Source organism: Suncus etruscus, chromosome 5, assembly GCF_024139225.1.
Source record: "Suncus etruscus isolate mSunEtr1 chromosome 5, mSunEtr1.pri.cur, whole genome shotgun sequence".
NCBI lineage: Eukaryota > Metazoa > Chordata > Mammalia > Eulipotyphla > Soricidae > Suncus > Suncus etruscus.
The window spans coordinates 91,587,515-91,601,712 of record NC_064852.1 but is presented as its reverse complement, the minus strand read 5'-3'; the positions used below and the strand labels follow the sequence as shown (position 1 = coordinate 91,601,712).

General features: G+C 42.9%; 1 protein-coding gene across 2 annotated transcripts in view; it reads right to left on the bottom strand.

Annotated features, from left to right (window-relative positions):
• The window catches only part of CHN1 (chimerin 1), a 191,336-nt gene extending 180,285 nt beyond the window's left edge, over positions 1 to 11,051 (bottom strand). For both annotated transcript variants that reach the window (XM_049773443.1, XM_049773444.1), the window contains exon 1: positions 11,029 to 11,051. In XM_049773443.1, coding sequence (XP_049629400.1) covers positions 11,029 to 11,047 — 19 coding nt within the window. In that variant the 5' untranslated portion in view covers positions 11,048 to 11,051. The remainder of the gene's footprint in view (positions 1 to 11,028) is intronic.
• Between the last annotated feature and the right edge of the window lie 3,147 nt (positions 11,052 to 14,198).

Genomic DNA, 14,198 nt, shown 5'->3' with positions numbered 1-14,198 from the left:
CTCCCCACGGCTTCCCACCTCACCTTTGATGAGCGCTTGACTTCACTAGGCTCCAACATCGTGGTGCTTTTTTATTTCTTGCCCTTGCCCAGCACCTCTCTGCCTCAAACCACTTCCAGGAAGAGATTCCTAAATCTATGATGACTCATTCCCTCACATCCTTCTGGTCTACTTAAGTTCCCCTTGCCCTCTATACCTTTTTGGGTCAATGGATCACAGAGCTAGCCCCAACCCATTTCCCTTTCCCTCATAGCATTGGCAATGCCACACTGTTACTGCCAGTCTCCTGCAAACTAAATACCCTAAGGTCAAAAACAAATATGGCCAATACTCACCTAACCGAGAAGTAAATACACTATAAATAACATCCCAACTCCACAGAAAAGTGATGAAATAGTAGATTTCTGAATTCTGCTGCCCACTCTCTTTAGCCAGCATCCACCCACCCCTTCCACCTAAGCTGAGTATAACTATACTTTTTTTCCTCTTCCACCATCTCAGGTCCTAATAACCCAAGTCATGGTCTCCGAACTTCCTCAAAAAATAAGGTCTTCAGTCCAAAATTTCAAAAATCATACTTGCCTGCTACTTGAAGGTAAGCATCGACAGTTAGCATGCTATTCCTCACAGGTAACCATGATAAAGGTCATGCTTTAATTTTTATTCAAAGGCCTAACCAAGCACCAGGAATGCATGCAGAGATTTATTTTGGTCAGGCAGATATCTATAGATTCCTCAAAAGAATATCCACCCATGTACCTGTCATCTGTCTTACCTAGCATAAGCTACTTCAAATCCTAAAATCTATTCAAACAACATAATTTTACAGTCATTGTGGGGCTAAAAAAAAAAAAAAAAAAAAAAACAGAGGTTCTATATAAAATATAAATAGTGCAAGATACAATATGCTGTAAGAGCTAAAAATATATGCTAATGGCAGAGATATATGCTAATGGAGTTTAAAGAAAGGCACTCATAGAGTTTCTAAAATGACAATTTTACAGTCATCAAAATCTATTCAAGCAGAAATGTGTTTCTTGTATTACATCCTTTTTCTCCTTGCTTCACACTACAAAATACAAAACATGGTCCAATGAAATGCAAAGGTAAAAGGAGTGGGAAGGGAAAGGAACAACTGTCTATGCAGCTGGGCAAAACACAATGAAGTGGCTGCATGCCACGCCACCAAGCAGCTGTGTGACAAGAGGCCTAACCTGACTCATCTTCCGTCTCCCATGAATCACCAGACTGTCAGCATTAACTCTTTCCGGGAAGCACCTATTTGTCTAAGTGACACGGGAGCATTTTTAACTCATCAATTTCTGGTTTGTTTTTTTCTTCTAAGGCAGGAAAAGAAAATCATTTCAAAATGTAGAAATCTAGAAGATTTCTAGATAGAAAAGTTTTTTTAATATTATTTTCTTTAGAGTGCAAGTAAACCTCCTTTTAGTCAATCTGTTTCCTGCATTCCAAAGATATTTTTTATTAATAACAGCTTTATTAAAAAAATAATTCACATACTAGAAAATTCACCCTTTTTTTTTTTTTTGGTTTTTGGGCCACACCCGGCGTTGCTCAGGGTTACTCCTGGCTCAGAAATAGCTCCTGGCAGGCACAGGGGACCATATGGAACACCGGGATTCGAACCAACCACCTTAGGTCCTGGATCGGCTGCTTGCAAGGCAAACACCGCTATGCTATCTTTCCGGGCCCGAAAATTCACCCTTTTAAAGTATGTTTGCAGTGGCTTTTAATATAGTCACAAAGCATTCACTGTTTATTAATAAGAAGCCAAAGTAGAAATATGACTTTTTTTCTTTTCTTTAAATTTTGGGCCACACCCGGTAATGCTCAGGAGCCACTCCAGGCTATGCGCTCAGAAATTGTTCCTGGCTTGGGGGGGAACATAGGGGATGCCAGGGAATGGAACAGAGGTCCGTCCCAGATCAGCCACGTGCAAGGCAAATGCCCTACCACTGCACCATCGCTCTGGACCCCAATGTGACTTTTCAATGTAAAATATGTTCATATACAGCTTGTTTTCTCAATTTATTTCTGAAAAAGTTTCTTTTGTTTATTTTTTAAAGAGAGTAGAATTATCTTAGATAACAAATATGAATATGAATGACCAATATACTTACAAATGTAATTTGTGTAAAAGCTAGACTCAAGAAATTGTCTTGAGTTTCAGTAATTTCCACTTGTTTTATACAGTACAGATAATTAATAAAAATTATTTCCATGTGCTTTTACTGATATCTCATACAATTTAGAAAATATCAATTACCCATCTCAAATAATAACTTTACTAGACAAATTTTGAGAAAAGCTATACTCATTCCACCCTGCAAAAAACGTCGTTGTGGCTGCTCTCAGAACAGTGCAAATTGTTATTTCTTAGGTTAAATCTGATGAAAAATGTAGTTTTGACATTTTTCTATTACATTTTCTATTGATGATGCATCTTCAGAACTCATTCAGAACCTTTATATGATATACAAAGGTATGAATAAATTGTATTTTTCTGTCTTACTAATTAGATTAAGCTTTAGAGTCATTTAAACATCATTTAAACATCTCAAAGGAATAATACCATGAACAAAAGAGACAAAATTGGCTTTTTTTTTTTTTTTTTGGTTTTTGGGCCACACCCAGTAACGCTCAGGGGTTACTCCTGGCTATGTGCTCAGAAGTTGCTCCTGGCTTGGGGGACCATATGGGACACCGGGGGATCGAACCGCGGTCCGTCCAAGGCTAGCGCAGGCAAGGCAGGCACCTTACCTTTAGCGCCACCGCCTGGCCCCAAAATTGGCTTTTGAGGGTCAAAAACATGTTGTCTTTTTATACATGAAACCTATCGGTTAAATATACAATGCATTTCTCAAAGCAAAGGTCTATGGAGAGAACGATTAAAAACAATGTCTACACAGTCTTATAAAGAATAATAATTTTTTGTTTTGTTTTGGGGCCACACCCGGTGCTGCTCAGGGATTACTCCTGACTATGCTTCAGAAATCGCTCCTGGCTTGGGATTCCATATAGGACGCCAGGGGATCGAACTTCGGTCTGTCCTAGGATAGCGTGGGCAAGGCAGACGCCTTACTGCTTGCACCACCACTCTGGCCCCAATAATGATAATTTTTTAAAAGAAAAATCGAGATATTCTGATCTAAAGAATAAGCTAAAATTTGTGACAAATTGCTAATAATTACATATAATGAATTTTCTGTCCCCAAAGATCACATTAATTATAGCAACAGATGTGACTCAAAAGTCTATATTAGCAATATTCTTTTTATGCTAGCAACTCCACACCTTTTATGTCTTACAGTATCAAATAATCTTCACACTAAAAAAAAAGAAAGCCTTGAAACTGAAATACTAAGTTTTTACAATAGGAAAGAAGAGAATGTAATAAATCTTTTAGTAAAGATGGTGGGTTTAAGCAGGGATCTCAAACTCAATTTACCTGGGGCCGCAGGAGGCAAAGTCGGAGGCAAAGTCGGGGTGATCCTTGAATGCAAAGTCAGTAGTAAGCCTTGAACATTGGGGGGTGTGACCCAAACAACTAAAACAAAACAAAACAAAAAAGATTCCTCTAGGGCAGGGCCATAAAATGTTGTATGGAGGCCGCAAACAGCCAGCAGGCCGGGAGTTTGAGACCCCTGGTTTAATGACACCTGAGAAGGCAAATCTCTGAGAAGCACTGGCTTCCCATGTGATTTAGTTAATTCCCTCTTACATGAACCCATTTCTTTTGTTTAGTTTTTGCACCACACCTGGCAGTGCTCAGAACTTACTCCTGGCTCTGTGATCAGGAATCACTCCTAGGGGGGCTCAGGGATCAAATCCAAGTTGTCCACATGCAAGGCAAGCATCCTGCCTACTGTATTATCTCTCCAGACCCATTAATGAAAAACATCTAACAAAATTAAAATCTGAGGGGGCATCTCCTGTAAAATTAGCTTTTAGACAGATAAATCAAATTGGAAACATGTAGTTTGTCTGTCTGAAGCAAATTATAATGTCTAGCCTGTCATGGGCAGTCAGAAAATTGCCTAACTCCACCTCAAAAGAATACATCACTACCATGTAACTGCTCTGAAAGATCGCTACAAAGATACCCATAAAAAAAGTGTGTTGGGGTATAAGAGATACAAAATACAAAAGAGAAATGAAATGGTAGCAAAAGAGGCTGTGAAAGAAGGGAAGACACTGCTGTGTAGTACTATGCATTAGGAGATGAATGGGGGACAGAAGGATATATAACACCAGGCAGAATACTTGTCTAGCACATGATGGACCTGGGTTCAATACCCAGCAACCTATATGGTCCCTTGAGCTCCACCAGGCATGATCTCTGTGTAGAGAGCCAGAAGTAATCCCTGAGCTACAAATGTGGCCTGACAACAAAAGAAACATGGTATGTGGCAGTGATGGCAGCAACTCAGTAGTAATGAAAGGAAAGAAAAAAAAAAAAAGAGGGGGTAGTGCCAGGGCTAACACTGGCCAGTCCTACCCAGAACGAGGAGAGTTGCTCAAAGGTCAACCCACCTGACTGGACTCCCCCCAGGACTTCTGTCTCCTGAACTTCTCTCATCTCTAAACCAAGCCTATCAGCTATAGAAGATGGAGATTCCAAAGAGCTAGCTTGGTTGAAAGTTTTTAGTAAAAACCAATCAGAACACTGTCAGGTAGACAGGCCACTAAAGAGTTCTAAGTCAGATGGTCTGAAACTTTTCTTCTAACCCAGCCAATAGAAGCACACATTCCTATTGGGGCATTTCCAAGTTGCCTCTCTGGTGTTAGGTAGGCAGGTTCAGACTATGGGTCAGGAGGGGAAGCTCTAAGAAGACAGGGTAATACTGACAGCCTGAGGATGTTGGTGGGACAGACAAGGAAGCAAAGGATCTGCATAGTCAGATGATATTTAGGTCATTGTCAGAATTAAGGTATTATTTGTATCAATGTCTGGTTAACCGAATAATCTAAAAGGTGAAAAAATTGCTTACAGAATTCCCTAACTTTCTTTTTCTTTCTTTTTTTTTTTTTTTGGTTTTTGGTTTTTGGTTTTTGGATCACACCCGGCAGCACTCAGGGGTTACTCCTGGCTCTATAATCAGAAATCGCCCCTGGCAGGCACAGGGGACCATATGGGATGCTGGGATTCGAACCACCATCCTTCTGCATGCAAGGCAAATGCCCTACACCTCCATGCTATCTCTCCGGCCCCAGAATTCCTAAACTTTCAAAAATGCACATCTCAAAGCTCCCAAGAGACTGGTAAATCAGGAAGGATTGGGTTGTGGCTCTTCCATATAGATTACAACAGAAATCAGAATCAGACACTCACTCAAGAAGTCACTAAATTTACTTACACATGGGTGGAAATGGAGAGTATTATGTTGAGCAAAATGTGTCAGAGAGAGGGACAGACAAAGAATGATTGTACTCACTTGTGGGATATGAAAAAAAAAAGGCATGATAATAATATCCAGCGACAACAGAGACAAGGACCAGAAGGACCAGTCCACAGAAGGAAGCTTGCCACAAATAGTGGGAGAATGCAGTTGGGGCAGAGAAGGGACCACCAGGACAATGATAGTTGGAAATTATCACTCTGGACAAGAACTGGTTGCTGAAAAGAGATAAAGTGATATGCATGATTCACCTTCAGTGACAATATTGCAAATCACAGTGTCTAAAGAGGGTGAGGAAGGAAAAGAGAGAAAGAAAAATGTCTGCCACAGAATTAGGGAGAGTGCCAGAGGGAAACTGGTGACATTGGTGGCAAAAATGTGCACTGATGAAGTTTGTTGTACAGCTGAAACTCAATCATAAACAACTTTGTAACTGTGGAAAAGAAAAAGAAATGTGATCTCACACACATAAAAATAAAAAATGTTTTGGAAGCAAAAAAGGAAATTTAACATTTGCAAGTTACCATTGTTGTGTTATATTTGTTGTTGCCTATACTTTAATGAATATAGCCTTGGAATATGTTCTGAACATATTCTTGGAATAAATGGCAGAACTTCCAGGAAATATAAAGTAAAATAAAAGTTGGACATGTTTAAAATAAAACACCTATTCAAGGAGCAAGAGTGAAAACAGATATTTGAGTTTATACTCTTCAGTTTAATTTGACAAGTATTTTACTGATTTCCTAAAATATAAATAAGTTTTTGTTGTTGTTGTTTTTGGGTCATACCCGGCGGCACTCGGGTTACTCCTGACTCTGAGTTCAGAAATCACACCGGGTTGGCTCGGGGGACCATATGGAATGCTGGGGTTTGAACCACCTTCCATCCTGGATTGACTGCATGTGCCCTACCGCTGTGCTATCTCTCTGGCCCCTGTAAATAAGTGCCTTTTTTTAATTACATATACATAAAGGGAAAAATGTGTTAGGTATATAGGAACTCCTTTTTAAAACTGAAGCTAGTATTCACTGACTTTATAAGAAAGAACATTCTCTGATCAAGGACACAGCTCAATGGACTGGAGCACATACTATGATTGCAGTGGGTCCAGCACAATATGATGTCCTAAGCACCCCCACAGTGACCTCAACACACATATACATACATACAACAACACCAAGGTGGAGTAGCCTCTGAGTACCACTGGGTGTAACCAAAAGACTAATGACAAAATAACATTCCTTAGTACTAAAAGAAAACACATGTAAAATACAAAGTAAACCAACTTTCTTGCTGGCTACCTAATGGGAAAGTATCCCTCACAAATTTCTGGGTTAAAATCCCAACTGGATGATGCTAGGAGATGAGGCCTGTGGGGAAAATGATTTGCATGACAACATATATCATGAAGATGGAGTCCTCAAAATTGATGGTGCCCTGTGAGACCAGACCATCTATCTCCCTCTCTCTCCACCTCATGGAGACAGCAGCAAAGAGACAGAAGACTAAAGTGGACCAGTAAAGATCTACCCAACCTCAAAAACTGGTATGTTGGGGTTTTTGTTTATTTGTTTGTTTGGTTGGTTGGTTTTGGGGTCACACCCAAGGATGCTCAGGGCTTATCCCTGACTCTGCTCCCAAGAAATCACTTCTGACGAGCTTGGGGACCTTATGGGATGATGGGGATCAAAGCCGGATGGGCCACCCTACCTGCCCCCAGTCTCCAAAACAGTGAAAGACAAATACCTACTGTGTAAAATAGGTCAAAAGGAAAAAAATAAGGGCAGGAACAATAGCACAGCCGTAGGGCATTTGCCTTGCACACGCCAATCCTGGACAAATCCCAGTTTGATTCCCAGCAAACCGTATAGTCCCCGAGCCTGCAAGGAACGACTTCGGAGAGCAGAGTCAGGAGAAAACCTCTGAGCACCACTGGGTGTGACCCAAAAACAAAAAAAAGAAGAAAGAAAAAAGAAAAAGAAAATAAACATCGTAGGCTCTCGCCTATAAAGGCAATAAATATAAAAGAATAAGTATATAAAGAAATAAATATAAAGGAATAAAGCAAGGACCAAACAAACAAAAACAACCAAAAGAACACTGAGATTCTGGCAACAGAGAGATGGCTGGGGGGGGGGGGGGGTGGTGCCAAAAAATAAAAAGAAGGATGGTTGGTTATATGGGGAAAAGGAAGGAGGATGGAGAAACATGCTAGAAGGGCATTACTGGATATTGGTGGGAGGTTGTCAGAACTTCCATGGTGGTTAGCATAGTATCATCTTTAAAGAGGTGTGAAGTTACACAAAGAAATAAATGTGTATGAGTCATGCTATTTAAGGTATTTCATGATAGCAGATCAAGCTGACTTAAGACACTACCAGGCAGAAGAGGAGAAACATGTCAAGATAGCACAAAGGGCTGGAACACATGTTCTGAATACCGCAGTTCTGGTTCAATTCCTAGTACCCAAAGTCCTTCAAGGAGTATCCCCCAAACACTGATCCAAGAATGTCCCCCAAATATTGCTAGGCGTAACCAAAGAAGCATGAGAAAGAATAAAAGGGCCAGAGAAATAGCTCAAAGGGGTAGAGCACATGCCTGGAATGCTCATGTCTACATCCTCATCCTCCCCCCACACCCATGGATCCCTGGAAACAAGTATGGCACTAGAGGCCCCACTCTGGCAGGCCAAGCAGAACCATAGCATCAGGCCAGAGCCCCAAATTGTGAGGCCATCACATCACCAGGGAAGCCCCCATCTTTCTACATATACAGGATAGCACTAGCTCTCCAACTAACAGACATAAATTGGGGAAGCTAAGGAAAAAGCTTGTTGGGCTTTGCCTCTGATGAATGAAAAGCTTCTAAGACACAGAAGTAACATGTAAAGCAAAAATCCACTTGTGAGAATCTTGGGTGACTGCTGTTCACAGAAAAACAGCACAAAGCTATCATGTATTTAACCAAGTGTAAGCCGAAAGCTTAGTTATGACATTAATACAGGCGTCTCAAACTTCACTGTGCATAAAAGTCCATTTTGAAGGTACCTCATCCCCAAAATGCAGATTCCATAAGTCTCTGGGCAAAAGCACCAATCTTTGATAGCTGACTAGATATCTGAGGACAATGGTCTGTCTGCACATGCAGGTGGTGAGCAGCTGCTACTGTTACTGCTGGAGGAACAGCTCTGTACAGAGACGATTTTCATTTTATAACTGAGAACTGTTCCTAAAAACTATAACCAAATTGGATTTTCTAAGCTATGTTCTATTTTCCCACAAGTTGACTCTATATTTTAAAGAGTCCTAAGAGGTGACTCAAATGACACAGAATAAGCATGAGACCCCAGATTCATGTGTGGCCTCCAAACACCACCTGACTAAAGATCATAACTAGTGAGTCTGGGGGCAAGAGTGATAGTACAGTAGATAGGGTGCTTGCCTCGCATGCAGCTGACCTGGATTCCTACCACCCATAGCACCCCATATGACCAACTCAAACTCCATCAGAAGTGATTCCTGAGTGGAGAGCCCACCAGACGTGATCCCTGAGTCAGCTGTATGCACTAACACACTAGATGTGGCCCAAAAAACAAAAAACAAAAGAAATAAAAAGAAAAATATTTAGAAGTGCAATACTAAAAAATGTACTCCAGGAAGTCTTACTTTATATATATCTAACTACCACATAAAAATACTATGTATTAGGAACAGTGTAAGTCAATTCTTTCTTCAAAAGAAAATATTAATTACAAATACGTAAATCCGACATTTTCAACTTTTGTACCAAAAATAACCACACTTAGAGAAAATTGCTTCTACTATACAAGTATTGCCTACTTTTTGAAGATTGTGTTATGGTAGGTAGCTTTTATAAAAGACATTTGGTATGTATCTGTCTTCACTAATGGAAAAAATCCAAAGATGATTTACTTTTCCTTGGAAAAGCAAAAACAGCTTTGGCTTTAGGCCATTCCTTTTTGAAAGCTTCATAGTGAAAGCTCCCCTTTCCAGGGCCAGGGATACCCTCAATGCAGATGAGATACAAAGAACTGGAAAACAGAACTGTAGTTGATTATTTCTTTCAAAGAATGAAAACATTTTTAAGCGCTTCTATGAACCTATATCAAACAGAAAACACCATGCATGCTTCATGTACGTGGTTATTTGGACAGAGTAAATATCTCCCCAGGCTGCTGACAGACAAAGTAGGTTCTGGTCAACAGTGTTTCCACACATACACAAGGAAAAAAGACCTGGAGAAAAAAGACCTCTGGAGTCTAAATTTAATCTAATTTTCTATATGGAGATCATTAAAAAAAAAGAAGTCGGGCCCAGAGAGATAGCACAGCGGTGTTTGCCTTGCAAGCAGCCGATCCAGGACCAAAGGTGGTTGGTTCAAATCCCGGTGTCCCATATGGTCCCCCGTGCCTGCCAGGAGCTATTTCTGAGCAGACAGCCAGGAGTAAACCCTGAGCACCGCTGGGTGTGGCCCAAAAACCAAAAAAAAAAAAAAAAGAAGTCACTCATTACTTGTAGCAAATTCACTTTCAAGTATTTCCATCAAAAAAACATTTGTGTGTGTTATGGCTATTAGAAGCCCGATAAATGCCATGATTAAAAGTATGTGGAAACTTGATGCAGTGAATAACTGACTGTCCCTGCAGAAATCAGTTCCCTATTGCCCTTTGCTTCTTGGATAAACTGAATTCTTTGAACATTTCAGTTGTAAAAGTGAGATAACCATGTACTATATATAGATTTGGGGGGCTTGGGCTCTGTTTTAGTTTTGATACAGTTTGGAGGTTACTTGTTGTTTTTTTTTATTATTTTGTTTTTGGTAAATGGAAAAGAATCATCTTTTCGATCTTTTCGATCTTTCCCACCCTTTCTCACTGCAGAACAGGAAAAACAAAACAAAACAAAAACAATCTTTAAGTCCCAGCCACTGAAACAATAGTGCTGAAGAAATCACATCACAGAAATAACATTTTCTTTCCTAAAACACCCAAGGAAGATTCTCCTGAGCTTACTCGCAGTATTCAACTTTCTTCTGTTTCCTCTCATACTCCTGGCTTAAAACATTTTCAATGGAAACAAATACTGAGCCCATCCGTGAGTCCTAGACACCCCACCCCACCCCACCCTTAACCCAACACGCATCAATACACAGATGCATTTGGCAATTCCAAGGGACTGCCCAGACAGACACATGGTTAAGTCTCAAATAAATAAACTTTTGCAGCTTCTTTCTATACCGAGTGGAGAAACGTGGGTTTGCAAACCAGCAGCTAACTTCGCTCTCAAGTTAGCATCTTTGAGAACCCCCACATTGGACATTGGGAACCCCCCAGATCGGAGACTCCCACCCAGCTCGGGGAGAACTGGCCCGGGGAGCACACGCCCATCTAATCTGGCCTGGCCTGGAGAGAGAGGAAACAATGGGAGAGCCTGGAGGGAGGGAGCGAGCCCGGCACCCCCGGGCACCCCAACTCTGAGCTGCCGCCGGCCTGCGCGCCGCATCTCTCCCGGGGTTCGAGACCCCGCACCCCGACTCCTGAGCCTTGGGGTGGGGGGAATGGGGCCTCACCTGCGGCTGCACTTACCGAACAGGGTCAGGGCCATGGTGGAGGCGCTCGCCGGCCACTCGCCGCTGCTTAATTGAACACGCAGGATCGCCGCCCCGGCCGCGCGCGCTCACACTTGGGGGTGAGGAGCTGGGGGAGCCCGGAGGGGCGTGGTGCTGCTGGTGCTCCCCGCGGGAGGCTGCAGTAAAGCCGGGCCCGCCGCTGGGGGGCGCTGCAAGGAGGAAAAAAACACAAAGTTATTCCCGCGTGCTAACGTTATTGTCAAGGCGCATCCCGGGACCGGCGAGCCGACACTTGTCGCAGCCAGCCGGGTGTGCACGCCGCGGAGCGCGCGCTCGCCGGCGCCGGCCGTACGCTACCTGCGCTCACTCCGCAGCCCGCGGCCCCGCCGACGCCATCTTGCCCACTGGCTGGGCCCCAGTCCCCCCCCCTCCACCCATCCCCGGGCGGCCGAGCGGAGCGGAGCGCGTTGCCGTGGCAACGGGCGCGCGCGGGGAGGGGGTCGCGGAAGGGAGACGCGGGGACGCGCGCGCGGGCGTGTGGACCCGAGAGCGCGCGCCCTGCCGACCCGGCGGCGACACGGCCCTGAGCATCCCTGGAGGCGGCGGCGGCGGTGGCGGTGGCTGCGGCGGCGGCGGGGTTGGGGACCGACGTGCATCTCTCTCCGCGGAAATTCCCGGTTTTTTCCTTCAGTGGGAGTCGGGGGCACACCGGGGAGGGAGACTCCAAGCTGTTCCTCCAAAGACGGAGACGATGCCGAGCGATGCAATCCCCCAGCCTAAGCCACCTACCTGGCTCCCTCCTGAGCCCTCGGGGGTTAAAGACAGGCACGAATCTGTGGCCTGAAGCTGCAGGACTGGGAAACTGGATTCGAACCCGGGTCCCCAACGATGTGCCAGCCTAGCACGACGCTTGCTCTTGGCTTCTGTTATCACACTAGCTGATTCCCTCCTTCAGTGAGAGATCTATTCCGCTAGACTGAAGCACTTGGGCTCGCTCTCTCCTAAAAGAATCTGACTTCAAGGGGCCCTGCGTACACTGATTTTTTTCTTCTTTTATTTGACGCCTCTTGGATTCTGTCTCAGGGGAGGGGGGGAAATCAGCGTTTCTCACTCCTTGGCATTTCTTTCCCACAAAAGATTGCTCCCCTGAGCTTCTTGTCTGTATCTGATCATTTCCGCCAACATCCTTCTCTTCTTTTCCCTGGTCCCCTCTTGTTTTTGCCTTAATTAAACAGCAGCTAGATAGCGCCTTGGGATAATTGGCCCAAACATGTTCTTGAAAAGCCAGGCTATGATTATTTTTTTTCTTGGTCTTTTTCTTTTAATTTAATTATTCTGGTTTCCCTCGTTGTTATATTTGTTCCCTGTTTTTAAGTCCCCCGTTCTCCCCCCTCCCCCTTTACCATGTTTCTTTGCTTAAGCTTTTAATGTATTTTCGTTATCTAATCACATTGATTTTTTTCTCTTTGGTGCTCAGTTTTCCTCACATTTTATCTCTCCCCTTTTGAGTCTCCTCGGATTCCCAAGTGTCATTTTCATCTTCTCTTTAATTTTCGATTCATTTTTCAAAATATGATATGCACATATATCTTCTATTGAAGATATCTTGAAGATCAAAAATGAAAATGACAGCTTCAGATAAAGCCACAGTTAATTTATCATCATTTCACAGCGCACCCAAGCGTGGAAAAGAAAAGAGAAGAAAAGCAGGTTGGGAGGAGGAGCTAAGCCTTTTGTTTCATGTCAGTTAACACAATAAAAAAAAATGTTAAAATAATTTACAAGGAATGACCACAGTTTAGATGCCATTTTCTGATGAACTATAACAGTTCTTTACCTGCAGGTATCAGATAAATCTATAAACTCACCGCTTTTTAAATCTTTATATTTTTTATTTCATCCTTTCCTTCCCCTTCCTTCATTGCTGTTAATGTACTGTATGCACTCCTATCTGTGATGCTCATACTTCCTGAGCTGTGGTGCTCCCAGAAATGGCACAACAGGTTTCAGTGCTCACACACAGCAGTGGTGCTCACTGAGGTTTTCAAAACCCTTGTTTGTGCTTGCACACGCACACGCCAGAGATTGCACTCTTAGCTGAGGTTGTGCTACTCACACACTCATTCTTTGAAGAAACTGATTTAAAGCCATGGAGGGAGCTCAGAGGCCTGAAGCATGTGGTTCGCATCTAGAAGCCTTGGATTCATCCCCAGAACTGCCTGGTTTCCTGAGCACTGAGCAGAGAATAATCCCTGAGCACAGTTGAGTATAGCCCAAAAATAGAAAGAAGGAAAAAGGGTGAGGAATTGAGGGTTGCCAATGTGTTACAGTGGTAGGGTACCTGCCCTTTGTGGCTAAGGATCTGGATTAGATTCTCTGTGGTGTAGTAAAAATAAAAACAAGCAAAAAAAACCTCTATACCAGATCAGTGGGTAGAGCTCTTGCTATGCACGTGATAAACTCTTGTTTAATCCCCTATGGTTCCCTGAGCCCTACTAGAAGTGATCCCTGAGCTCAGAAACAGTAGTGAGCACAGCAAAGAGGAGGACTTCGATTTAGGTGACTCTTTGCTTTTGTTATTTCTTTTGACTAGCCATACCTGTTTGTGCCAGGGCCTTATTCCAAGCTCTACACTCAGTGATCAGTGCTGGAGGGGCTCAGGGAACCATATGCAGTGTCGGGGATTAAACCTGTGTGCAAACACATAACTCATAGAGGTAAACAGATTCAAGAAAGCTTTTTCATAACCATGTAAAGATGGCTGATGATCTGCTCAATCAGAAATCAAAGACATGATTTGCTGACTCAACTTCTCATCTCCAGTCTTTAAGGTCCTAATTTCTCTTTGAGAAACTAATGAAAATTTTGGGCCCTACTGGGGTGGGGAGGGGAAATGCTTATATGCATACATCACTCATCCGAAACTTTTGGAAGCTTCAGTTAGGTTATAAACAACAGGACCCTATGTATTCCTTTTTTGTTTGTTTTGTTTTTGTTTGGGGATTCCTTCTGTTTCTACACACAGAAATTACTCCTGGCAGATTTGGGGGATCATATAGAATGCCAGCAATCGAACCCCCTTATGTGTTCTTTAGAACCTCACAACATTTTTGCTTATATGTGTGTTTGTGTGTGTGCACAGGGATCCAACCTAGAGCTTCACATGTGCAAGACACTGTTTAGACC